The following is a 26,226-nucleotide window of genomic DNA, read 5'->3' as shown; positions in this document are numbered from 1 at the left end:
TACGAATCTCCCTCTTTCTCTCTCTCCAAAACAATAATCCCAATTTGGAGGTGTAGTGGTTGCCATGGCGACGTGTGCTAATGGGGCGGCTGTTAACCTTTGACTGGTTAAAAGCCCCAAGCTGGGGGCAGGGCAGCGCACACTGGGATGTCAGAGAAAGGAAATTCACACTCATTTCCTCCGTGTGGTTTCGGTACAAATCAACAACATCCTGTCCTTTTGTGAATCCTGCCTGCCCTCATGCTGGTTTGCGTTTCAGAGTAGGCGTTATAACCACCCCCCACCTCCTCCTCTTCTTCTTTCTTTTTTTTTTTTTACACTACCACTAACAGGAGCTCTAGTCATACCTCACATTGTTGCAGAGGAAGGAAGGGCATGTCCTTGTTCGCAATAAATGGCTTTAGATAGAATAGGGACGCAAAAGGCAGGCGATGGTTTTAGCCTAATCTAGTTGAGGCATGTGATCCGAAAGATTTTCTATTTTTAAGAATGGTCATATCCTTGACGAACATATAAGGAAAAAACAGTTTATATTGAGTTTATTTAGTGTATTTTTTTTTTTTATCTCCTGGGTATCACCTGTAATATCCCATCAGGAACTTATAGTTTTGCTGGGGTATTCGGTGTTTAACCCTTCTAAAATTTATTACAGGATTGCTACAGTTGTTTTTCATGGGACCCATTGGATAGAATATTAAGAAAAATGGATTCATTACAGGTTTAGCCCACTCACATCCGTTATCTCTCTCTCTCTCTCTCTCTCTCTCTCTCTCTCTCTCTCTCTCTCCCCTCCCATCCATTACACAATGCCACCATCATATCCCCCAGTGTAATCATTTCTCCTTTACCATGTAGCAGGAAGCATGAATGGGTGAATGCACAGATAAATAAATCAATTGGCCTAAATAAAGCGAGAGTGGCACCACAGCCGGCGAGGCGACTCATTCATGTAAATCAGGCCTGACATTGCCCTTGTGATCAAAAAAAGCCCCCCCGTTACCCCCGCACCCCCTCCTTTCGCCATTTCTTCCCATTCATAAAAATCTCGGCATCGCGCATGCGCAATGCCATTCGGAGTCCTCCCCATTCATAAAAATGTAACCTCCGCATTTCAGCCCTCCCGAGTCGCTCTGCCCTCCCATTCACAAAAAAACCGAGGCATCTGCGCAGTGCCGTCCTTTTTCCTTTCCTTTACCCTCCCATTCATAAAAACTCATTTCCCTCCCCCTCGGTGGTTGCAACATCATATCCAAAACCCTGCGTCCACAACCGCAGTCGCCTTTTACGCACCAGCGAGTGGAGAATAGTGCTGGAGAATTGCTCTCCGTTGGCTTCACCTTATCTTATTTCCAGTATTTGGACTTATCTTATTTCCAGCGTTTGGGGACCTATTCTCTCACTTGGATTGGACTAATAGCCTACGCGCAAACGTCGTGCGCAGCGAAGAAATGAGATTTTTAGTCTGAAAACACAGTAAGTTATCACCTTTGGGGTATTTTTTGTGAAACGTTTGTAACTTTAAGCGTGTGGCTGCATAAACCGAGCAGCTTCGGGTCTGTTCGGTCTCTTACGCCTGGCTGTTCCTCTCAATTCACTGGACCACAGGCATGAAAACGCTCTCTTGCAACTCTCTCTCCCTTGCAACAAGCTGTTTCCCCGACCCGTGTTTGCACTTTGAGTCAATATTTAACCACCGATATTTTACCAAAAGCAAGGTTGAGGGCGCAGGGGGGGAAACAGTCGCGCGTTTTAAAGCGTAACTTGTTCGAAATGCCTGTTTTTTGACACTCGATACATATTTCACCATCTATCGCACCGTTATTTATGGCTTTTTAAAAGGCGCTGTCGCGATAAAAGGCAGCGAAACAGACCACCATGTCTATCTCTATCTCCATTCACATTGTATATACCGTAGCTACATATTATATCTCGGGTGGTTGCGTGTCTCTTCCTCTCTCTCTCTGCAGCGCTCGCCTGGTTGGCACACCATGTTGGTTGTGTCAGGTGTTTTTGCTATTAGGCCTAGGCTTTTTCCAGCTATTTTATCCAGCCACTTTCATCATAATTCTCCTTTATACAGCCTCTTCTGATAGTCATGATCGATAATGTCACGGTTTACGCATCAAACTACGCATTTAAAATCCCTGCCGCCGATCTAAACTGCAGCCTATAGCTGTTGGCACACAGTGTACCATTTCTTTTTTAATCAAGGTTAGCCTCTACTTTTATTCATTTATGCATATTATAAGTGAGGTTTTGAATACATGGTTACAATGCCTATATAAACATGCTATTTAAGTATGCCGAGCGGCCGCCTCCGGTTTTTATGACTCAGTCCATTCACATATTGAAGGGAGGGACACACATACACACACACACGCGCGCGCACACACACACATACACACACATGCGCGCACACACACAGTTCCGGCTTGGAGCTCATTCTAATGGTCTAGATTTGACGATCACAAGCGTTTTGTCTCCGTGCCAGCAATGTCGCAACAGGTTTCTCAACAGGGCTTTTGCAAATCTGGGGAAAGGGACATAAGCACGATCTGACGGTCAAACATCCAATAAAATAGAACAGTGTGTCGGGAATTGGCATATTTTTTGAATAAAAGGATAATCAGTCGTCTATACTGTAGTAAAACAAGCCGACAGTTTTTTGGTCCTTTGAGGCTAAAAATTCCCCCAGAAAGACTGCCTTGCATTAAGTTGAAAAACCACGATGTAGTCTATGATCTTTCTGAACAGCTATATCTGTGTGTTCGTGAGTTTTGTGCAATTTCTCTGCAGCAGCGTAACTAAACACCGTCGATATGGGTCAGTGGAAATGTCGGTTGCGCTGCGCCGTTTGTCTTCAATCATCTTTTTGTTTTCTGTAAAGTAGGTTAGGTCTTGCCTGCTGCCAAGCGGTCATTGATGAAATGGATGAAACCGTTTTCATTCAGGCTCATACTGACTGGAGCCCATTGATTCATGCTCGCGACATTGTGTGCAGCCAGCAGCTTTCATTCACAAAAATCTGAGCCCACGAAACATTTTCATTCACAAGCTCTATGATTTGTCTTTTTCTCTGAACTCGTTCTAAGGCATCTCTCCTGTAACACAGAAATCTGTTCATACATTAACAGATATGATTTACAATAGATAACATTATAGGTGAAATAATGTTAGTGGATGTATGGCAGGCTAATAACTGTTCTATTATTATGTATGTCATTATATAGGCCTACAGAAGACTTGATTTTCTTTGGCTTTTTGCATCCATTTTGGCTTTCTTGAAGTCCCTTTTCTGGCAACCTTCTCCTCTCTTTCCTCTGCCTTGTTTTGCATCTTTGAGTCTTTTGCATGCAAGCCCTGCTCTCTGGTGCTCCCTGCTCTTTAGAAGGGAGGCTATGGGAGCCCAACTTCTATTGTTCTAATGTCAAAGTTAGAATGGAGGAGGTTTGAAACCCTGTTGGTATTCAGTCTAAAAATCAAGATCGTTTGGATACTCTAAATTCAGATTTAGCAGAGTCCTAGCCTGGAAAAAGAAAGATTCCCGTTGAGAGTCTGCTTTTGGGTGTTAGGTTTTAATATTTGCCTTGGAAAACTAAACCAAGCGTGATATGTGTCAGTATTATGTGCTTTTCCAAGGCATTTATGTGTAATTTAGTGATCTTTTTGTAGTGATTTATTGTTCATTGATGGTTATTGTATGATTTGTTAGTCACAAAAGCCACATTAGTGAGGGCAAATTCTAGTTTTAGTGGTAACATAGTGATACAAAGTACTGGTCAATTATCAACAGTGTCAATGTAAAAGAGGTCAAATCACTAGAGAACTGTAATAATGCCATTGAGAGGAAAAAAGACATTTTAAAAACCGACCCTTCCAAAAAAAACGTTAATGCGTGTGATCAAATATGAGGTTGCATATGTTTAGAAGACCTTTAATTCTCACTGCGAGTCAGGCATCATTCAAACTGACGGAGGTTTCCATCAACGTGGCTCCCTTGGTTTGGTCGGAGAGAAATTAGTTACGACAGCTGGTTTCTATACTCACCCTCTCCTATACTCTGTTCTACATAGCTAACCTGTCGTGTCAAAATTAGACGGGCAGCTGCAGATGGTGTTGTACTCTGGACAGTTTTCTGTTTTCTTAACTTGACGTAAAATGCTCTGAATCTCTGGATTTCTCCTCTCTCACTCTTCTTATTTTTATGACGACTTTTATGATACTTTGTGGAAAGTTTAAGACCTCAGGGGTGAAAAGATAAAAGAATGAAAATGAAAACAGCAGAAAATGCAGCCAGTCCTAACTATCTCTCTTGTGTCTCTCTCTCTTTCTGTCTCTGTAGTATTGCTAGATGCTACTTTAGAGTCCAGAGTGCTGCTGTATGCAGGGCACCAGCCTACACATGGAGTCCAGGGTTCCCCACCACATCCCCGGAGTGTCCTCCTCCCTCATATCCCAGCCCTTACTGGACAGTCGGGTGCCCTACGGCCGCCTGCAGCACCCCCTCACCATCTACCCTATCGACCAGATGAGGTCCTCGCACGTGGAGAACGACTACATCGACAGTCCCGCCGTCGTCTCCCAGCAGCCGCCGAGTCAGAAGAATGTGAACCGCAGAATCACGTGGCTTGGCCAGAATCAGGAGGCCTTTCTGGGAGCGAACCACAACCATCACCATAATCACCAACACCAGCACCACCAGCAGGGCCGGTGTGAGCCGCACCCTCACCAGGACACCACCACCCACCCTTGGATCTCGTTCAGCGGGAGGCCCAGCTCCATCAGCAGTAGCAGCAGCACCTCGTCCGACCAGAGGCTGCTGGACCACGCTGCGCCCACCCCGACGGTGGACCAGCACCCGAACCTGCACCCCCACCAGGGTTCTGTCAGCACCATCACCACCCGAACCCCGGGCTGCCTCGCCTCCTCTGACCCTAAAGTCCTCACCTCCTCCTCCTCCTCCTCCTCTTCCGCCTCCTCCTGCTCCTCCTCCTCTAAATCGCTGGACCTCAAGTCTGCAAAGATGACTGCAGGAGGAGGCGTGTGCTCCGCCGGCCAGCAGGGGTCGGCGCTCATCCCTTCCTCCCCGGCCGAGAAGAAGCACCTCCTTCTTTGCGAGCACTGCGGGAAGTGCCGCTGCACGGAGTGTACGCTCCCCCGGACCCTGCCCTCCTGCTGGGTCTGCAACCAGGAGTGCCTGTGCTCTGCCCAGAGCCTGGTGGATACAGCCACCTGCATGTGCCTGGTCAAAGGGATCTTCTACCACTGCACCGAGGACGAGGACGACGAGGGCTCCTGCGCCGACAAGCCCTGCTCCTGCTCCCAGGCCAACTGCTGCGCGCGCTGGTCCTTCATGGCCGCCCTTTCCCTCGTCCTGCCCTGCCTGGTGTGCTACCTGCCGGCCACGGGCCTGGCTAAACTGGGACAGAAGTGCTACGACAACGTCAGCAGGCCCGGCTGCCGCTGCAAGAACTCGCAGGGCGGCGCGGGTGTCGCCGGGTGTAAAAACGGAGGCGTGGAAGCAAAGGTCGGGACGCTAGAGAAGCAGCAGCAGGGGTCATGATACCGGACCGAACTGGCTGGCGGTGGCCTTGTTGAATAAAAATGGACAGGACGATACAGGACTTGCTCGCTCTCGATGGATAGGACAATCCAAAACCAACCCCTTAAACTACCCCCTTAATCTGCTGGAAGATGACTTATGTAAAACAAAGGTACTTAAATGGCTTCGTCACCTATGTTTGAACAGGTGGATGATGGGAACGGGCCTGATCTGAGAGGGATCGGGTCAGCTGCCAGTAGGAATGGCTAACAGGCCATCAGAGATTTTTCTTTTGTAATAGTGACACAAGAAGAAGAAGAAGAGACTGGATTGTGGGACTGGTGTTCTCGTTGTTTTCGAAGATGGCCGAAGGCACAAAGTCATTGTCCCTCTCTGCTGCTCTGTATTTCTCAGCTAATTTTGTCATGGTAACTAACCAGAAGCTGGTTGCTGATCCTCTGATAACATAGAAGTTATATGATGGAGAGAAGTCTGTACACCCCCCCACCCCACCCCACCGCCCACCCCCTCCTCCCCCAAAAGCACAGCCCAGTGTCCCTCTGTTTGAACAAACAAACATGCAAACAAGTGATTACCTATACAGTGGCTTTATGATAGGCCGCTGCAGGAGTGAAACTACCACTTACTCCCTCACTCTCTCCACTATTATGATGATCACCATCCTTTAGTGTCGCCAGTCTTCCTCTTATAGCTTGACGATGCTAGCTTGGCGTTGCTAACATTTTATCTCTACGTTTTTTATCTCCACGGAGGAGTTGTAAAAACAAAACGTTTTGAGGCTCTGAAATAATAGTTATCGCCCACAGTTCTCACTCTGCGCGACACAAGTGTGTAAGAGTGAGAAAGAGAGTGAGACGGAGATAATGTTTCCCGTTTGGGGGGCAAAAACCAGACATTCTAAAAGATTTTGAATGCTGTTAACTTTCACCAATCACCTCAGAGGTAATGCATGTCATGACCTGCATGCTCTAGTCTAATGGTTACCCACCGTGCTAGAAGTCGATGTGTCGTAGAGAAATGTATAAAAAAAAATACAAGTACACCCAACCTTCTCAGGGACTGTTACAGTAATCCTCTATAGAACTTGGCCTATAGCGTGTTGATTTCAAAACTGCCTAAGAGCCTGGTCTACTTCCTCTTTGCACAAGAAGGCAAAGAGAGAGAGAGAGTGAAGCAGAGGGGAGAAGGCATTGCAAAGTTGTTGTTGTTGTTGTGTATGTATCTAGCCAGCCTTAGTCAAAATCAAACCTGCCACTTGCACAACCTTTTTAAGAAGACGCAAACCCCTTAAAGGATGGACTAAAGCACAGTATTAACCACCACGGCTAAGTTTATCTCACCTTACTTTATCGTGAACTTACATTTAGTCCACACACCCCAACCACCCTACACACACACACACACACACTAACACACACACACAAACACCAACGTCTTCATTAAATTCTAATCATTATGCTGCATAGCTGAGTTAGTTTGTCAGATAGTCTATCTTTTATTCTTAAAGTCTATTTTTGTGGCTTGCATGACGTTCTTAGGACTTTGCCAAAGGAAGCTAGCATAGCATGTCTTCGCTGTCTGAGTGATCACAGTTGTTATGCGCTCTTGCCAAATGGAGTTGACGGCAGTTGGTTCTTAAAGGCATGCTGCCCTTTAATACAGATGGCCTTTTCTGTTTGGCATAAAGGGAGACTGTCTTTGTTGCTCCATAGCGTACACCTTTCTTTCCCATCGGACCCTTAACTTTCATTAGGGCCCCTAACTTGCTCATACCTGTACTCGTCTTGTTGCACAAAGCTGATATCACACAGGAGAAGAAAAAAAACAACACTGTCCTTAGTCTTGAATGTATGAGGCAATATTTTCAAAAATTAGCAATTCAGTCTGAGAGAAAGGTGCCAAAACTGAGAATGATTGTGTGACTAGGCAAAGGCCTAGTATGTGTAGGGGGGGGGGGGGGGGGGGGAGTCGGGGCAAAAATCACAAATGTTTTGACAATATATTTAGAAATAGAGCTATGCAGGTGAAATGTTATTTGCTGTAAATAGTTTCACAACATTTGTGTTCTTTAGAAGAGACTTTTAAATGTCCTTGAAAGATTGCATGGTACATTATAACTACGATTCAGTACAAAATATATAGAGAATATATTAGATATATATTTTGAGGGTAAGAATAAGATGTTTTTGAGGTTTTGCGAGTCGGGCTGAAAAGAAAAGCGGGAGGGGGTGGCAAGAGGAAGGTTTTTGGGAAAAGGGGTAAAAAAAAGTGGAGGAAAAAAAAAAAGAAGACAGGTCTTTCTATCACAAGCACTTGATTTAGAAAAGTGTGCCCGGCAATAAAAAAAAAAGGAAAAAAAATCCTACTGTTTATGCTATCCATGGCTCATTAGCAGTCGAGAGGCTAAGCTAATTCCCTGGTTCCTCCCTGAGCCCTAAAGACTGTGGACTCATTGAATCCACAGAGGGAACACAATCTGCCCCTATCCGGATCAACCCATTTCCTGCTGTTACCGCTCAGTGTCTCAGCTCTCCCCCCCCCCCCCCCCCCCCCCTTTTTTTTTTCTTCTTCGTTCTTTTTTTTTCCTCCTTCTTCTTCTTCTTCTTCTTCTTCTTCTTCTTCTTCCCTCCTTCCTCCCCAAAGTTGTCCAACAAATACCCCTGGCCTTGATTGACAAACACAGCTGCTGTGCATAAACTTGTCATACCACAGAGGGGGGAAAGAAAGAGAATGTGTGTGTCTCTCTCTCTCTCTCTCCTTCTTTTTCACTGTTTTTTTTTCTCCCCTTCTCTCTCTCTCTTTCTCTCAACTTGTATGCCATCTTGTTCACTAGTGGACTTCTTCGATTCTCTGCCTTTTCCCCCCTCTATTTTTCGCTCTATCACCGTATGAGTAACGTTCTTCGCTTCATGTTAGCTTTATACTTTTACCATGTGCTCGCTATAGCCTGTTAAAGGAATAATCACCAACAATGACAACTCGATGATGATGATGATGATGATGATGATGATGATGATGAACCCTTTTTTTTTTTTTTTTTGCTAGAATGCTGTGACTTTTACACACCCCTCCCCTTTTTGTGTAGCTCATTTTTCGGGCACTGATTTTTATTTTCGACCCAAAACGAGAGAAAAAGTCTCAAACAGCTGGGTGACGCTACTCCATTCCTTTCTGCCTTTGCAATGTCAATGTTGGGGATTAAGAAACGAGATCTGTGCTTTTGTTTTGTTTTAGATATAACAAAAAGAAAAAAATCTCTCATATAAAAGGTTCCCTTTATAGATATATTTATTTTGAAGTTCTATTTTATATAGTATTTATTTAGATGCCAACTTTTTGTTTGTGAAGAAAGCTTATGTCGAAACGGAATGTACATTGACAATGGAAATATATATTGTTAAATATACCAGGCTGTCGTGTCGTTACTTTTGTGTGAAGATTCAATCCTGCATGAAACTGGGCATCAACTCAATTCTACATACTTTGATCACACACACGCACACGCACACACACACACACACGCACACGCACCATGCACCTAACTCTTCAGAATGTCACAGACTTGGACGTAGAGAAACATTAAGTGGATTTTTGGATGCAAATACACTTCCTATGTCAAAACACATTGCTGATGACCATGACCAAATCTGAATTATGCACAAATTATTTACATTTTACGCTAGATATGAATGGAAAGGCTCTTAATGTTGTGTATCTCTAAGTCAAATTTACACTCCTCTGACGCAAGTAAGTAAGTCAGAAGTAAAACTTACTTTGGCCCTGCAATGAGCACACTTTCAAACAGAAAATATGTTTTTCAGGATTTTATAATCTTAATATAGTGTAAAAAAGTTAAGTTTTCCTTAGTTAAGGAAATACAATAAACTAGGCTTTATTAATCACACCGCTATGGGGAAGACGCAGTTCAAATTGGTTAAAGCACACTTAGCTCTCTTGGCTTCCAAATTAAAACTGTTAATCATGTTGTATGAGAACATTTAACGACTGTCCTCGTTTCACATGAATAGTTCAACTTCCTGAGGTGCTCTGCCTCCCCTTCCTGCGTCCCACTGTATCATTTCTCTATAAAACAGTGGTAGGCCACAGGCCGGCGCAGGCCAAATAAAGCAGCTTGACCTTAACCGGTTTCCGGAAAGAAAACATTACATAAGTTACAGCAAATAATTCAGATTTCCTCTCTACAGTGAAACATGAGACAGGCATTCCCGAGGCCAGTATTATATCAGAGTCCATGCTTGATAGCTGTGTGTGTGTGTGTGTGTGTGTGTGTGTCGTAGTATGAACTGAATACATGCTTTTAGAAATGATCTAAATGAAATTGTCGCTTCATGTCAGAGTCTGAGCTTGCATGTGTGTGCATGTGTGTGTGCATGTTTGTGCACGTGTCAGTGGGCTGGAGTGAGGGGGGAGTGTGTGTGTGTGTGTGTGTGTGTGTTTGACTTGTAGGTTAAACTGACTCCCTTCATGTTTATAGGGGTGGTCTGTTATATCTGGATGTGTAACATTCCTTTCTCTCCCAGGCACCTCCTTATGAAGCTGAAACACACACAGAATATCTCTCTCTAACACACACACACACACAAACACACACACACACACACACACACACACCTACACCCCACCCCTCCCGGCCCACCTGTGCTGCTGTTAACCCCAGGCGTTCTTCCTCCCCTCCTGCCCTCCTCCTTCTCCTCTACGCTTGTTTCCTGGGTGTTTACCTGAGCGCACCTGGGAGAAGAGAAGGGAGCGAATGAACAACATAGTGTGTGCCTGTGTGTATGTGTGTGTGTGTGTGTGTGTGTGTGTGTGTGTGTGTGTGTGGGGCGGAATGGGGGGTCGGGTGGAGAAAAGAAGAGCAGGAAAGAGAAGAGAGGAGATAAGAGAAGATAGAACATGAGTGAGGTCGAGAGGAGGAAAGAATGGAGAGGAGGAAAGTAAAGTTGTGAAGAGAAAAGAGAAAGTTCCAAGAAGAGACAGAAAGGAAAGAGAAGAGAAGGCAAGAAAGGACGCGAAGAGAAGAGTAGAGAAGAGAAGAGAAGAGGAACAAAAGAGGAGAGGAGAAGAGCAATGAGTAGGGTTAGGCAAGAGAAGACAAAAGTAGAGAAGAAAAAAACAAGAAAAGACTACCAAACCAATGAGAAAAAAAGAGAGAAAAGAAAAGAAAAGAAAAGAAGAGAAAAGAAGAGAGCAGACTGGCTGCGGAGTTGACCTGCCCTTCCAGCATCATATAAAGAGCTTCCTTCCGCTGCAGAAGGCCTGCAGGCGTTGCTGTGTCTGTTCCAACAGGTGAGATCAGAGACCAACCTGCCTGTTTACCTGCCGGTCTGTCAGCACCCACCTGGGACACCGCACACACACACACACACACACACACACACACACAAACACCTGCATTTGACTTCCTCCACACCTACATTGTCATCCCCACCCCACCAGGCCACATACATATCATCAACACAGGAAGCTTCAGCGCAGGCAGGTGGAGGAGAAACCATCTATTATCAGCTACAGCACACCGGGCTGGTTTCACACAGGAACCAGTCCCGGGTCAAAGAAGTATATGCAAATAGTTTTATGGTGCGGTTTGGCCTGCTGAGGTACCGAAAGGTTGGGGTTTACCACACAGGACAAAGCAACAAGCGCCAGAAATGTTCAGACTATCACAGGAAAGGTTAGACACTCACAGTTGGAAATGTGTTTACTTGTTGTTTTACTTATGATTGAAGGTACTGTGTTTTTCATTCTCTTAAAGCCATTTTGATCTAAAGGCTTATGCTTAAATGCTTGAAATTTGTTTCTTAGACAAATATAAATAGTGAAGTTGATGCCTATGTATGAATTTCTTTCCAAAGCCTTTGCCTTTCCATCAATGCAAAGGGCGGCTACTTTAAAGAATCTAAAATATAAGATAGTTTTGATTTGTTTAACACTTTTTTTGGTCACTGCACAATTCCATTTGTGTTATTTCATAGTTTTGATGTCTTTACTATTATTCTAAAACGTGAAAAATAGTCAAAAATAAAGAAAAATGTGTGTGTCCAAACCTTTGACTGGTAGTGCAGGTCTTCACTGTCTTTTTTTTCTTCATAAGGCAAAGCAGTGTGTCACTGTGCCAAGGAAGTGTGTTGACTGTATGGAGAGAGCCAGTATTTCTCGGTTAGACTGCTGCTGCGGCATGTTTGTGCTTTGCTTCATCCGCAAAGATCGGTACACAGTGTTAAGAATAAGGTCGTCACACCCTGCACACACGTGCACACACATACACACACATGCATGCACGCCTGCACACACACACACACACACACACACACACACACACACACCACCTTTTGTTATGGCTTTTCTGTTGTGCTGATAATTTATTGCACATGGAGATAGGCACAAATATAATATAGTCATGTCCAAAGCAGAGAATTGGTGCATTATGGTGAAATTAATTTTGTTTCATATCTGCTCCATATCTTTTTATAAGAGAGAGAGAGAGAGAGAGAGAGAGAGAGAGAGAGAGAGAGAGAGGGGAAGAGAGGAGAGGGGTCGTTTTTTTCTGTAAAAGTGTGTCACTGGCCCTCAGGCTGGATGGGACTTTGTTCCAGTCAGGACACATGTGATCCAGTGTGTGTGTGTGTGTGTGTGTGTGTGTGTCTGACTGTGCCACCACTACACTAAGTCCCACTGAAAAGCCAGCAGATGCGGTTGCGTTGTCATAACAAAGGACAAAGGGATCATCAGGTGCAACTTGCAGCGACACAATCTGGCTTGACCCATCTCCTGTTTGTCTCCTTATCTGCTGCGTCGCACAACTGGCAAAACTGGCAAAACTCGTACTGCTCAGTCACCGTACCGCTGTAAATAGATTTGACCTAAGATATCACTTTAAACGGGCAAACCGCCGAATTGAAGCATGGATCTGCGATTTGGCATGTGTTATAATCATGTCCGAGGCCATGGGAAAACCAAATGCGAATTCCAAAACTGAGTGATATTTCCCTTCAGCTGGTCTCTGAGCCCGTTTGAGATTTTCAAGAAGCGGACCATAATTTTAACTTTTCCAGCGCTTATGCACTTCAAGTTAGCTCAAGTAAATCCCCCCGCAGTTTGCTGTTTAGATGACATATTGCAAAAGTCATTTTCACATCTGGTGTAGCGCTCAACCAAATCCCATGTCATCAAAAAAAAATGACATGCAAAGATGCAGGATGAAATATCCGCCTTTCGAAAAATGTGACACTTGATGACAAAATGATTGCTGGTATGAACGTACCACTCACTATTGCGTAATCCTGACACTATTAGCCAAGTTCGAGTTCATGTTTGTTTATTTATATAGCCCTTTATCAATCATCTTCAATCTTTTACTTGCATCTTTTATTTTACCAAAATAGAAATATAGCATTTTTTGGAAAGAGACCCTCTTCATATGCTGTGGACTGAGCATCCAGCATTGGTTTGCCTGCAGATGATTTGTGTGCTGTGGGAGCTGGAGGGGACGGAGAGTGGGGTGGGGGTTGTCTGTATGTGTGCGTGTTTGCGTGTGTGTGTGTGTGTGTGTGTGAGTTGGGGGGGTGGGGGGTTGTGGGGGGCAGTCATAATGCTCTTCCCCCATGGGATCCTGTGCAGGTCTGCAGGAATGCACGCTCATATGGGGCGGAAATGGCAAGTGCACGCTGTTTGGAAATGGAACCCTGACATCTAGACCTGCAGATTGCAAAATCATGTCACTCCCCCCCGCCCCCCACCACACACACACATGCACACACACACACACACACACACACAGATGTACAAACACACACAGTATCTCTTCCTCTCTCCCTCTCGCTCTCTCTTTCCTCTGTGGAATTCAAGAGTAAAATGAACCTAAGTGTGACAGGACGGCTTCAGCTGCAGGAAAAACACACATTTCAACACGGTGGAAGTGGTAGAGAGAGCAGAGCGGAGCGGAGAGGAGAGGAGAGGAGCGGAGCGGGTGCTGCTGGGACAGTCAGGGGAGGAGAGCGGGGAGGAAAGAGGGAGGAGGGAGTACTTAAGGGGTTGTTCAGGATTTTGAGAAGCCTGCCTGATTTAATATCATTTGTGAGTCATTTCAGTCCATCCAAAATTCACAGAGATATGGAAGGACACTATGTTAGCAATGCTGATGAGAGTCAGTGGGACTAAAATCCAAAGCTAAAATGTAGCACCTTGCAAGAATACAACAGTTTCCAAACTTTTTTCAAAACTATAACTATATAGACATTAAAAAAATATCACAAACACAGTTTATTATAGACATTCATTTCAGCCCCATTGATTTCAACTACCAGGAAATCCTAACAATTTTCACTTCCAATATGTCAAAAACCAAAGCTGGGGTGCAGGAGCTTTGTACTGGACTGATTCCCAGTTCATGGCTTCTTTAAAAACCTAAACTGTTCCTTTAAGCCCGGGGAGGCGAGAGAGGCAGAAAGACAGAAAGAAGAAGAGAAGAGAAAAGAGAGATTAGCCACAATTTTTCAGTGCCGCAGTTGCCTGCCTACCAGCAAGTCAGCCAGTCAGTCAGCCTGTCCACCATGTAGCCAGTCAGCCAGCCAGCCAGCAAGCAAGCCAACCAGTCCATTTCATTCAGCGGAGCCACTGGCACGGGACCAAGCAGCGCCACTAAACAAAGAGCTACTGTCTTGCATCATTTCCCCTCAGAGAGGCCATCCAGGCCACAGCCTCTTATCACCAGGCACCGCCAGCCTTCAGCACACCAAGGCCTCCGCCACACCAGCCACAGAACTGTTTTCTACTGCAACTTCTGCCCGCTACACCACACTGTCACCTCTACCTGCTGTAGTGATAGGCTCAGCTTATGCAAATGGAGAATAAAGCACTTTTTACCTACCAAGCCACGTTTAATGCAGTTTCATCTGACCTCTCAAAATCAAGGGGGACATTTTCTTTTCCACTTGATTTTCTGAAGACAAGAGTATATTTTTTGCTTGTAACTAATAGCACTACTGTTGTATAATGTATGGTTTTAAAAGTTTAGACAAACAGAGTTTAGACTTCCTCTTACTGACAATGAACTTCAGGTGCTTGATTACAGTTTTGGTTCTCAGCTTTGGGAGAGAAAAGTTCATCATAAACATTTTCACAGTGCATTGGAGTAACATATTTGCACAGTTGAAGTCTTAAAATGTGGTATCCTGCTGTTTAACTTGTAATACCTATTCTATTCTATTCTATTCTATTCTATTCTATTCTTTTTCCTATTGCAGAAGTTAAGCAGTGAGAGTCTGGAATCTTAATGGGCAGCTTTGCTCCTCAGTCTTGATAAGTATTCTGCCGGTGTAGTTTGATACTTCCTTCCATTCCACAACCTCTGTGTGTGTGTGTGTGTGTGTGTGTGTGTGTGTGTGTGTAGGTGTGTGTGTGTGTGTGTGTGTGTGTGTGTGTGTGTGTGTGTGTGTGTGTGTGTGTGTGTGTCATGGATGCGTGTCTGTTTTCAACGGGCCCTCTGGCTGCCTTAGGGGGGTGGACATGTGTAAAGGAACAGTTGCATTCCTTTCAGATCCTCCTCTCAAAGGGAAAACACACACACACACACGCATGCACACACACACACACACACACACACGCACAAATCTCGCTCTCATTCAGATCTATACAAACTAAGCTTACAAGAACACACAAACCTACACCCTCTCTCCCCTCTTTCTCTTTATCCCTCCTCACTGCCTCTCTCTCTCTCTCTCTCTCTCTCTCTCTCTCTCTCTCTCTCTGAACAACAGCGAGCGGAGCAGGACGGTCCCCCGAGGCGTCGGAGGGGCCAGAACTGAACCGACCAAACTTGGCTTCCGACCCCGGAGCAGCGACACGCCCACTTGGCGGCGGCCTGCAGTGCATTCCTGGTGAGAGCATTGTCAAAGCCAAGCACTTCCTCTGGAGCCGGGCCAGCCTCACCACAATAACATTTCATACATTTATCTCTTGGCCTGCGCCTCTTATACTCAATACTGACACAAACAGGCACACAGAGAACACACACACACACACACACAAACATGCATGCACAAGCAAGGAAAAAGGGTACATACACACATGCATGTATACACACAAACGCTCATGCACACACATACATAGGACGCTATTGCAAAACACTGTTCTGTTTCCCTTCTTCCTTGCTCACCTTTCTCTCTCTCACTCTCTCTCTCTCTCTCTCTCTCTCTCTCTCTCTCGCTCTCTCTCCTTTCCAAGTCTTTCTATCTACGTTTCTTCCATTTTTTCAACCTTGTTTTCTCTCTCCTAAAGTGAAGCTGTTGCACTCTGACTGACTTTTCCTCTCACGATATTCGCCAGGTAGCAAATCACATCACCCTGACCTGCAGTTGTTACAGGATGCAGCAGATATAATAAACTCAAGCTGAAATCTGCGCTCCTCTCCTCTCTCAGCCTTGTAGATCTTTTCACGGAGGATCTTAAACTTTTTCAGCTTGGAACCCAAATGAGAAATTCATTAAATCCAAGAGTAATTGTAGCAATTGTGCATGGATTTTTTTTTTTAACTTCACATGAGAAATTCATTGTCAAATTCAATAACCCCATGACATTTTCCACTTAAATTTCCCTTTAAGCTACAAAGTTAGAAAATAACATTTTCTAAATAGCATTGCATGACAACGTCACATACATATTGTGTATCTGCTCGTTCCAACGCTTCATTGAAGCTACAGCACGCTTATATTGAGTGAAATGTTGAAACACAAGACACTATTTTTTTATGGCTGCACCATTACATCAAATGGAAAAAAATCTAGGTGTCTTGTGCATCATTTTATACACAGTTCCATGTAATTCAGCATGACATACTTAGAGAATTATAGAATTATAGAATTTAAAATAAATTTCTGTGGGTTTGAACAAAGCTTGGCCGCACAACATGTGTTTATAATGATGGAACGGCAGGGTTAAAGAAGTTAAAACAAGTTATAACTCTTGTAATTTGGACATCCACCAGCAAAAGTGACCCTTTCTGGGGTTGCTGTTGTAGAAACAAAGTTTTAGACATTCATGAAAACTGATCCACCAAACAGTACAGTTGTCTGAGAATATGCTTTTCCATGTGTGTTTGCGTGTGCATTTAATTTTACCTTGAATGTATGTGTATGTAAAGGTATATGTGTATGACTGCATCCATGTGTTCGCATATACACATTTGAGCATGTCTGTGTCTGTGCAGGTGTATATATTTGTACATGTGTCTAGGTGTGTGTGTGTGTGTGTGAGTGTGTGTGTGTGTGTGTGTTCAGCAGCACAGAAAGATACAGACAGACATGACAGCACATAATAATAATACAATATAAGAAATATAACAAAGTATGAAATATAATAGTTTAAAATAGTGAACAGAAAAGAGAGAAGCGGAGAAAAGCAAGGAGAGAGGGAAGAAAGGTGAGAGAGAAAGAAAGAGAGGGTGGGTGGAGTACAATTAAAAAGCATTGACATCATCATACTAAAAGCACTGATAATTACCATCATCAGATTACTGTAATCTTCCCTAGATATGACAGTTGCGTAAAAGTCATTCAAGGTCACCAGTTCCTTTACTTAATATGCTTTTTCATATTCTTTCTGATGTTCTTGCAGTGTGTTTGAACCGTATGTTCTATAAACAAGTGTCTGCCTGTCTATCTGTCCTCCTATTTGGCTTCTATACTGTCAGAGTCAGAGCAAACACAAAAGGCAGACCAAACACATCAGGTCGCAGGGAGAGAGAGAGAGAGATACAGAGGGAGAGAGAGAGAGAGAGAGAGAGACTTATGTAACAGGTATGACTTCACAGGAAGCGAGTGAAACAAAGAGGCGGGATGCACAGGCCCTGGCAGATAAAGCTCCACTGTGTGTGTGTGTGTGTGTGTGTGTGTGTGTGTGTGTGTGTTTGTACTCTTATATGTGTGTATACTCATGTATTCATGTATGCATCTGTGTGCATGTGTGTATACTCGTGTATGCATGTGTATATGCGTGTGTCTTTGCTCATGTACGTGACTGTGTATGTGCATGTGTGTATGTTTGTGCATGCATGTGTGTGTGTGTGCATGCGTGTGTGTGTGTGTGTGTGTGTGCGTGTGTATGTGTGAGCAGATAACATAAAGCTGCACTGTGTGTGTCAGCCTCTGGCCTACAATGAGGCTTTGTTGCCGGGCTCAGGAAGAGAGCAGAAAGAGGGACAAATGGATGTCTAGTTCGACTCTTGGTTTTCATTTCCGTGCGTGGGCCGGTGGGCCAGTAGGCCAGAGGCAGGAGGACGACAGAAGGTGACATTCCTGCTCACAGCAAGAAACTATTCAATGTATCCTCCCTTGATAGTTATGTGGAGTAGTGGAAAATGTAAGGGGCAATGGTAATATTTTGATTTTTAGTCCAGAATTTTTATTCATCAGTTACAGTGTAAGGACAACATCAACATTTCAATTAATCGAAAAATGGTGTGATACCTCGTTAAGCAAGTGAGAGCTGTCTGTGCTCTAAGGAAAAGTCCTGGAATTTAGGTTTGTCTCAGGTGTGTGGGTTCAAAAAATCATAGACATAAAGAATAAAATAATTCACATGCTGTTAAAAAGGAAGAAGTCCAAAACAAACATTTATTTACATAAAGTCCAAAAACAAAAAAAGTCAGACACCAGGGCATCAGTTCCAACTATCTTTAGCTCTATCAGATTTTCTGCGTTGGCATTTCAGCTGACCAGAAAATGGTGTGTTTTCTTGTTCGCAATGTTATAATTTAGGGCATACCAAGATTTTTTTTTTTTGTTTGTTTTTTGTTTTTGAGTTGTAGCCTTTCTTGTCACAATATTGAGAGAACAGTTTTGTACTGGTACTTCATTTAGCTTTCCTCCCTCAGCCCAATTACTAGTTACTGCTAGCCACAAGCTAGCTTGTTGGGTTGCAGCTAGCAATACCCACTGGTAACCAATACCCAACTAACAATGCTAACAATGTTAACAAGTCATTTTTAGGGGAAGCTAAGAGATAAACGTAGAAACTTTTCCACCACAATGTGACAAACGCCTGGTGATGAGAAGGAGTGGAGATAACAGTTTCTCCACAAGATCACCCCACGTTCACACTGAGAGCAACTTGATTGATAGACACTCTAATCTGACTGACTGGGCGGTGCAAGACGCTCCAATGTCCTCTGTGTAGCGGTCTGTGAAGTTTTGAACAGACAAATCACATATGTTTTGCTGCTTTGGTATTGCCTTTGATGACTTAACATAGCTAGCTGGAAAAAGCTAAAGAGATTACCATCGACCCCAGCTATGGAGCCAAATGTTCCTGTAGTCTCTCAGATAAACTGTAGAGAGCTGGGAAGTTTTGAATGTCTGTAATCAACTTCTCGCCCATTTTGCATTTACCAGGTGGAACTATGGTTCACGAAACAAAATCACATCGGTAGGGAAACAAGGGAGTGTGGAAATCTGATTGGCTGTTGACGGCCGACATCGGCCAAGTTTCCCCGGTCGCTCAGCTCTATATGAAATGAATTGAGTGTTTCTTGCAGTGTGAATGTTGTGTAAAAGCCAGAAATACACATTAGATTAGACACAGGCTACTTATGTGAAGTTACTACATTCTGTATCATCACCCTGTGAACAAACCACAAATACACACGCATATGTACGAAAACATGCACACACACACACTCACACACACATACACACACATATACACATGCCACAGGAGATTTATAGTTCAGTTGTGAAAGCTGGATGTGTTGTGATAAACTTAAACAGTAGAAACCCAACAGTGGTCTTGCCAGTCAGTGCAATAACAATGTTACACACATCTGTTAGTCCACTCAACCTGCCAACTCACTTGAAGAGGAGAGGAGAGGAGAGGAGAGGAGAGGAGAGGAGGAGAGGAGGAAGAGAGGAGAGGAGGAGAGGAGGAAGAGAGGAGAGGAGAGGAGGAGAGGAGGAAGAGAGGAGAGGAGAGGAGAGGAGGAAGAGAGGAGAGGAGGAGAGGAGAAACTTTCCCCTTGTAAATATCATGTGCTCACATCTTCTTCTTCTGCAGGTGAATGTTAACATAGCTGTACCCTGAAATGCCCCCCCTCCCCCCTTCCTTCCTGTTAACACACATCTGTTTGGTCAATATGATGAGCAACAAGGAAAATCACCATGGCAACCTTCCAGAAACAACCAAAGACTCACTATTTCTCACACTCACGCACCTATAGCAAAGAGAAAGGAGGTCAAATCATCTGCTCTCAGATACGTGGGAGTTGTGTGTGTGTGCCTGCTTACATGCAGGGGTGCATGTAGGGGTGAATATGTAAGTGTGTGTGTGTGTGTGTGTGTGTGTTTGTACGTGCATGTTCAGGACCTCAGGGTGGGGTGTCTTGGCATGTCTCACCCTGGGTACAGGTCTCCCTTTAGCCCTGCTGGGACTCTCGTGTTCCTGTTGGCTGACCTCTTCTCTTCCTGTGAAGTTCCTGTCATACACTCTCTGTCCTCTAAGGTCACACATCTCTCAGCCGAGGCCAAATATATATTTTAGAACAAAGGGTTTCACCCCAAACTGAGGAATCTGTCATCTGAAAAATGTAACACCTACTGTGGCCAAGTTATTGCTTGCATGAGAGGAACACTCATTATGGCATATTATAGAAATTACTGGCAATCCTGAGGCCTTTGCTTAAAAAAATAGTGATTTTTACAGCATGCAACCATCTCCATTTTTGAAATATTCCGTACTGAAAATCCAGGAACATCCCAATTTATGAGATTGATTCATTGAATTTTGCAATTTAAACCTGAATTGGTCTCAAATGAAAAAATACTTGAGGTCTACCCCGTGCGTTCTATTTTCAATTTAAGGCAAAACAAGCAATCCTCTTTTTTCCAGCTGTTATTTTGCCTTAATCTCAGTCAACAAGACGCTGCGCCCAGCTGCCAGTGAATCGGTCGAACAGGACGTAACAAGACGTCTTCAGAAAAAAAAAGACATAGATAATGAATTATGAAGCCACTGGATGCATTTCCTGCCAGGCTAGACCACTGTGAAAAGAAAAGTGATTAAGTTAATGGTTTCCAAGAAAGGGAATCTCTAGGAACTAGAAGAACTAGTTTAGCTGAACCACACACACACACATACGTGCACTCACATACAAATGCAACCCAAGGTATATTTGCAGCAAGGCTTGTAAATTTTGTGGCGGTAGTGTTGTGTATGAGAAGTGGTCTGGCCTGCAAGGCCCTCTGGCCCAGAATCCTGTTCCTGTGGCTGTGTGTGTGTGTGTGTGTGTGTGTGGCTTAGCCAAGGATGCGGTTGGTCTCGCTGAAATGCTTATGAGACGGAGCTTTCAGACCCCCCTCTATTTTGCATGTGTGTGTCTCTGTGTGTGTGTGTGTGTGTGTGTGTGTGTGTGTGTGTGTGTGTGCGTGTGTGTGTGAGAGAGAGAGACACATCATTCAACAGCCGCGCCTCCGTCCAGGAGCATCGGATATTGGATTAGTGTGTTAATCTCCCTCTCGTTCTTTTCTCACGTTCCTCTTTCCTGTGTGTGTGTGTGTGTGTGTGTGTGTGTGTGTGTGCGCTCATCTCCTTCGCTCCCTCCTGACGGTCCCAGTCCATCCTCTCCTGGCGATGGCTTAAGCTGCTACAAACAGGAGGCCCATCCCACCATGCCTGTCCTGACTCCTGGGGTCAGACACGAACTATAACTAGTACTCAATAACCAGAGAGAGAGAGAGAGAGAGAGAGAGAGAGAGGGAGAGAGAGGGAAAGAGAGCTGTGTTACCTATTTTACTGTGTTACCAATTTTATGCAATGTCACAAAAAATAAAATGCAAATAAGGTGCGTTTCCATCAGCTGGGTTGAAGAGAATAAATAAGCTTCCTGAATCCCAAAACCATCCACATGAAAAATGGAAGAGTCTTTCAAGCCTTGATCAGTCAGCTAATGTTGGTCAGATTTAAAACAAAGACATGCACTTGGTAATATTGTAACGCACCAACTAATAGCCATACAACCACTGCGAGCATCTTATACAGGGGAGGTACGACAAGCCAGCGTCTTTATTTATTACCTCCGCCAAGGAGGTAATGTTTTCAATGTTCTGTCCGTCTGTTAGCAGGATATCTCAAAAAGTTGCGCACGAATTTGCACAAAACTTGGTATGAAGGTTGGTTATGGGCAAGGAAGAACTGATTAACTTTTCATGTCAATTGGCCAAAAGGGGGCGTGGTGGTGGGTGTGGCCTATCACCAAAAGGTAACTTCCTTGCGGGGTGTTGTTTTTTTTTCAATTTTCAGGAAATTTTTGAAAATTTAGCTGTTTCCATTCAACTTTTCTGATTTCATTCACTGAACGTACAAATATGAGGGACATTTGCTCTTTTCATGAAGTACACTGATGAGGTGAATCCAGGTAAAAGCCATTATCCCTCACTGTTTTCCCTTATTAAATGTACACCAATCACAAAGGAGGGGATGTAGATAAAGAGAACCAGACGAGTTAGAGAAGGATTTTTAAGCTTCAAGATGATTGAGATGTGGATTGTGCAAAAGGGGCTGCAACTCAATATCAGGAAGATGTCACTAATATTTTGTACCTTCAGCGTAATTTGCATACTTGGATGGAAACACAGCTACAGAGATGGAGACAGAGAGAGACAGAGAGAGAGAGAGAAAAGCGAGAGAGAAACTGAGAAAGAAACACTGGGAGAACAAGAGTGAGTGGAAGAATGAGGATGCCAGAGAGCGATGGGGAGAGAGAGCACCTGCTAGGCGACCGCGGCCCGGACAAAGACACCTCTGTCCCGCAGTACAATGACGTCCAGGACACTTTAACCTCCTGTGTCTGGTGGGACGACCCCACAGCACAGCAAGCTAGCTGTTTGTACAGTCTCCTTCTATTCACACACACACACACACACACACACACATACACACACACACTTAGGGCCGTAACCAAATCCAAAAAGCGGATTCAGTGATCGTACATTCTGGCCAGACACGGATTCATTCTACCCAACGTGGATACACAGAATTTAGTTTAGTTTTTTTGTATTTTCTTTTTCAAAGGAATTGCTGAAGGGTTGTTCAGTCCGGGAAACTAAAGCTAATAGCAATGGGGAAAAAGTTTCAGAATGGCAACTTGATCCCTTAAATAATATTTATCAGAGCAAATCTATTGTGTCCTAAACCTTTTTTCCCCCATTGTTTTTAACTCCAGATTAATTTATCCATAATTTGTGGATGGTTGTTTCATATTTTAAGTATTTTATTCATGTGACAGAGCAGAAAACAGGTGTCTGCTACAAAAAAAAAAATGACACTGACTTATTATGAGCCAGAAAAGTTGGCCACCCTCCCCCCTCAGGGCTAAACTTGGGATGCTAAACTTGAGACTGCCATTACCATGGTAACAGCTCAACAGCCATACAGGAAATGTAGGTAGCATTTCTCAAATAGTTACCAATCAGCAGGTCAAAACAGAGGCAAAGGCAAAGCTTTTGGAAATATAGAAGACAGCGCAACAAAGCTCACATGGAAAGATTTTCATTTCCAGGGAAAAGACAAATAGCTTTTGACAAGTAGCATCAGAGTTGACGTCAAAATTTAGTTCAACAACTGGTCCAAGATATGCGGCGTTATATAATTGTCCACCACTTCAATGTCTGTGTCTTTGATAACAGGAAGGGGACTCAACCTTCTAAAATCAACAGCCCCGTCCTTGGGCTTTAGTACCTCCAGTTCAAGGGAACCAAGACATAAAATTGTCAACAGCAGGCCGGCCTCCTTTTCCTGCTGGCAGATTTAGAAACCATCATGTCGTCTACCTGTCCTTGTGCAGTAGGTTACAGCAGGTTACCATCAAAATATAAACCATTAGAGATAACTGATTACCTGCTTACAATTGTGATCAGTGTTCAGATCTGTTTACTTTCAGTTACGTTTGGGTTACTTTGCCGGCAAAATCAATATGAGTAATAATGCAAAATAAACAGCAAACTTATTCCCTCTTTAAGGCCGTAATTAAGGCTATTGTCATATTGATTAACCATAAACAATTAGTATTTTGAGATGTGTAGAATGATGCTTGGATCTATTTGTATCTATGCTCCAACTAGTAAATCTCTCTATTTTAGAAAGTATCTTATTATCACTGTGTTGTGATTTACTGGTAAATAAAACGGTAAACTATGATCTCCAGTTATTGATTATCATAAGGCAAGCAACCACCAATATAAACAAAAATCAGTTATATTTTCAGAAAAGCATTAATTTACGCTTTTTCTCCTTAAAAGACACAATCCTCATATCCTCATAACATATCAGTTTGATAGCCTACTGTTTGGTATGGTGAGTAGTATTAATTTAAACTACATTCCACAAATAAAAAGGAGGGCAAACTCGATTCCATAAATAAAACTGAGTCTAGGTAGGTTTACCCTCCACTACATCGTCAGTAAATGTAACTGACTGCAGTTACCACTTATTTGAAATGCGACTACTGTAAACCAATTACATACATTCCTCTACAGCCCTGCCCTGTAGTAGCAGATCTGTGTCACAGTCATTATGGCACAAGATATACAGGAAAAGGACAGGGTACGGAGCCTTGCTGATAGGACGACGTGATTGAAGTTTGATCCTGGCCACCAATTATGTGGTTGCTATGTTTCCTCTGTTGCTACCCTGGTATCTTCCTTTCACATGACTGAGAGGAGGAGGAGGAGGAGGAGGAGGAGGAGAGAGAGGAAAGGATATATTATAAACACATGTTGTATGTATAGGTATAGCCAAAAAATATAGATTTGTTTAGCTACAAATGGGGAATCAACACTGAGTTTACAAAATACTGGCAACACCTTCTTAAAGTGGTAATCTGCGAGATCGTCTTTTTTTTTTTTTTTTTGGTGATAGTGTGTCCAGTACTGTGTCGTCTTTTTCCTTGGATTTTCTGTTGATGGCATTAAAGTTTCTGTAGGTGGCGCTCTTTTCTTCGTCTGTTCAGCCCTGGTGGCTACCGCTGCTCATGCTAACCAAACATAAAACGCATCACCTCCTGCGTACCACAGGATTTTTCCCGGGAAAGACCTACCTGACACTGGGTGTTTAGAACTGCAAATTTAAAGGCGTTCATGAACTGGTTGTAAGTTGAATCACTGTTGACCTTATTCACACTAGCGGCCATTTTGAACACTCGGGGTGGGAAACTCCACCTGGAAGAAGTATAGCCCAGCTCTGTCCTACTGTTGCGTACCAAGACAGCATAAATTTATCATTTCACAGATTCCCCACAGAAAAACATATTAGAAACTAATGGATCTCAAGAATACGGAGGGATATATTTGTATATATTTGGCCCATTATCGCTCACTACCAGAGTTATAAGCCTTGGTAGCTAGCTAGTAGCTAGTAGCTTAACCCAAAAATAACACTTTGTATTTGCGCATTATAAAGTAATTTAACCCCTGGAATGTATATATTGTTCTTTGTTTTTTTCCCTTTAATTTACTATTTCTTTTCTCTTTGTTTTGTTTTTGTTTTCTCTATTTCCTTTTGATTATTGTCTTTGACACATATGTACTGTACTCAGCTTACTCTGGTGATATAGGAAGAACTGTCATTGCCAATTTGTTGTATATTTGAAGACTAATAAAAAAATTAAATTAAATTAAAAAAAGCTAGTAGCTTAGTAAGCTAGCTAACTAACTTTCCTGCTAAATTCAAGCAGTTGTTGTAGTTGTTGTTCCCAAGATTGCTAATTTGACAACTGTTAGGTCTATCTGAAGTCTTCACTTATGTATCGAAGTAATGCCAGTTTTGTATACAATCTTCTGGGTCGAGTTTCCCACCCCGAATGTTCAAAATGGCCACCGTGTGAATGAGGTCAATAGTGATATATCAAAAGGCAATAGAGAGTAGCAAAGTGGACATTTATTTGTACAAAAATGTCTCATATTCTAACTTTAATATTGACACGCATCGTTTTTGAGACAGTGTCTCAAACTCAGTTGTCTCCCTCTTTAGCTTATCTCCTTCTACTTCATCTATGTCTCCCTTTTCCTGACTGAAATGGATTAAAAAATGTCAGTGTTCCTAATATTTTGCACACTCAGTGGAACAATTAGTATTTTTTGTGCCTATTTTAACACCAGAAACAGCACCGCGCCAAGCGCTCCCCAGCTGGACCACGGGCCTGGCCTGGTGTCCTCATGTCAACTCACTGACCTGAGGGAGGGAGAAGGGAAAGGAGAGGAGGTGGAGGAGAGACATCTGACGTATGTTTTCTATCACAATAAATACCTTCCTCTTTTATGCTTGGCTTCTCTCATTAGCCTGAAGATGAGAAGGAACAGGAGGAGGAGTACACAGCACAAATGAATGTTGTTTGTACCAACATAAACCCCATTTTATCTGAGTAGGAGGAGAGGAAGGAGGAGGAGGGAGAAGAGGGATGAAATGTATTGTATATATAGGATGAACCTATACTGATGCATGAATTACCCTCCTGTGGGTAATTCAGTACTCACAATCTGTATAATGCTGCTGCAGGATGAAAACCTCATATCTTCAAGATGTCAGCTTTTCACAAGCTAAGAAAAACTGTTGTTTTGTTGTTGTGTTTTGTTTTTTTACAATTTATGACCATGGATTTTTTT

General features: G+C 43.4%; 1 protein-coding gene and 1 long non-coding RNA gene across 3 annotated transcripts; both read left to right on the top strand.

The window, feature by feature from the left end:
* Positions 1-1,297: 1,297 nt before the first annotated feature.
* On the top strand, positions 1,298-8,969 carry spry4 (sprouty homolog 4 (Drosophila)). The gene is made up of 2 exons (XM_071925823.2): positions 1,298-1,473; positions 4,343-8,969. Exon 2 carries the CDS (start codon positions 4,382-4,384, stop codon positions 5,561-5,563), a length of 1,182 nt encoding a protein of 393 aa, XP_071781924.2. The 5' UTR covers positions 1,298-1,473; positions 4,343-4,381; the 3' UTR covers positions 5,564-8,969.
* Positions 8,970-10,732: 1,763 nt separating this feature from the next.
* LOC144541800 (uncharacterized) lies at positions 10,733-25,831 on the top strand. Of its 2 annotated transcripts, none has more exons than XR_013506860.1 (3): positions 10,733-10,870; positions 15,340-15,459; positions 25,723-25,831. It is a non-coding gene; the product is annotated as an uncharacterized LOC144541800 (long non-coding RNA). The 2 variants fall into 2 exon arrangements; XR_013506859.1 differs by lacking the exon at positions 25,723-25,831 and adding an exon at positions 15,908-16,308.
* Positions 25,832-26,226: the final 395 nt, after the last annotated feature.

The sequence above is a fragment of the Centroberyx gerrardi genome, chromosome 11 (genome assembly GCF_048128805.1).
Source record: "Centroberyx gerrardi isolate f3 chromosome 11, fCenGer3.hap1.cur.20231027, whole genome shotgun sequence".
Taxonomy (NCBI): Eukaryota; Metazoa; Chordata; class Actinopteri; order Beryciformes; family Berycidae; genus Centroberyx; species Centroberyx gerrardi.
Note: the sequence above shows the minus strand (reverse complement) of the source record. Positions and strands in the feature narration are given on the sequence as shown.

Excerpts from the sequence above, each read along its gene's own strand:
- spry4 (XM_071925823.2), top strand. The coding sequence starts at position 4,382 with ATGCAGGGCACCAGCCTACACATGGAGTCCAGGGTTCCCCACCACATC.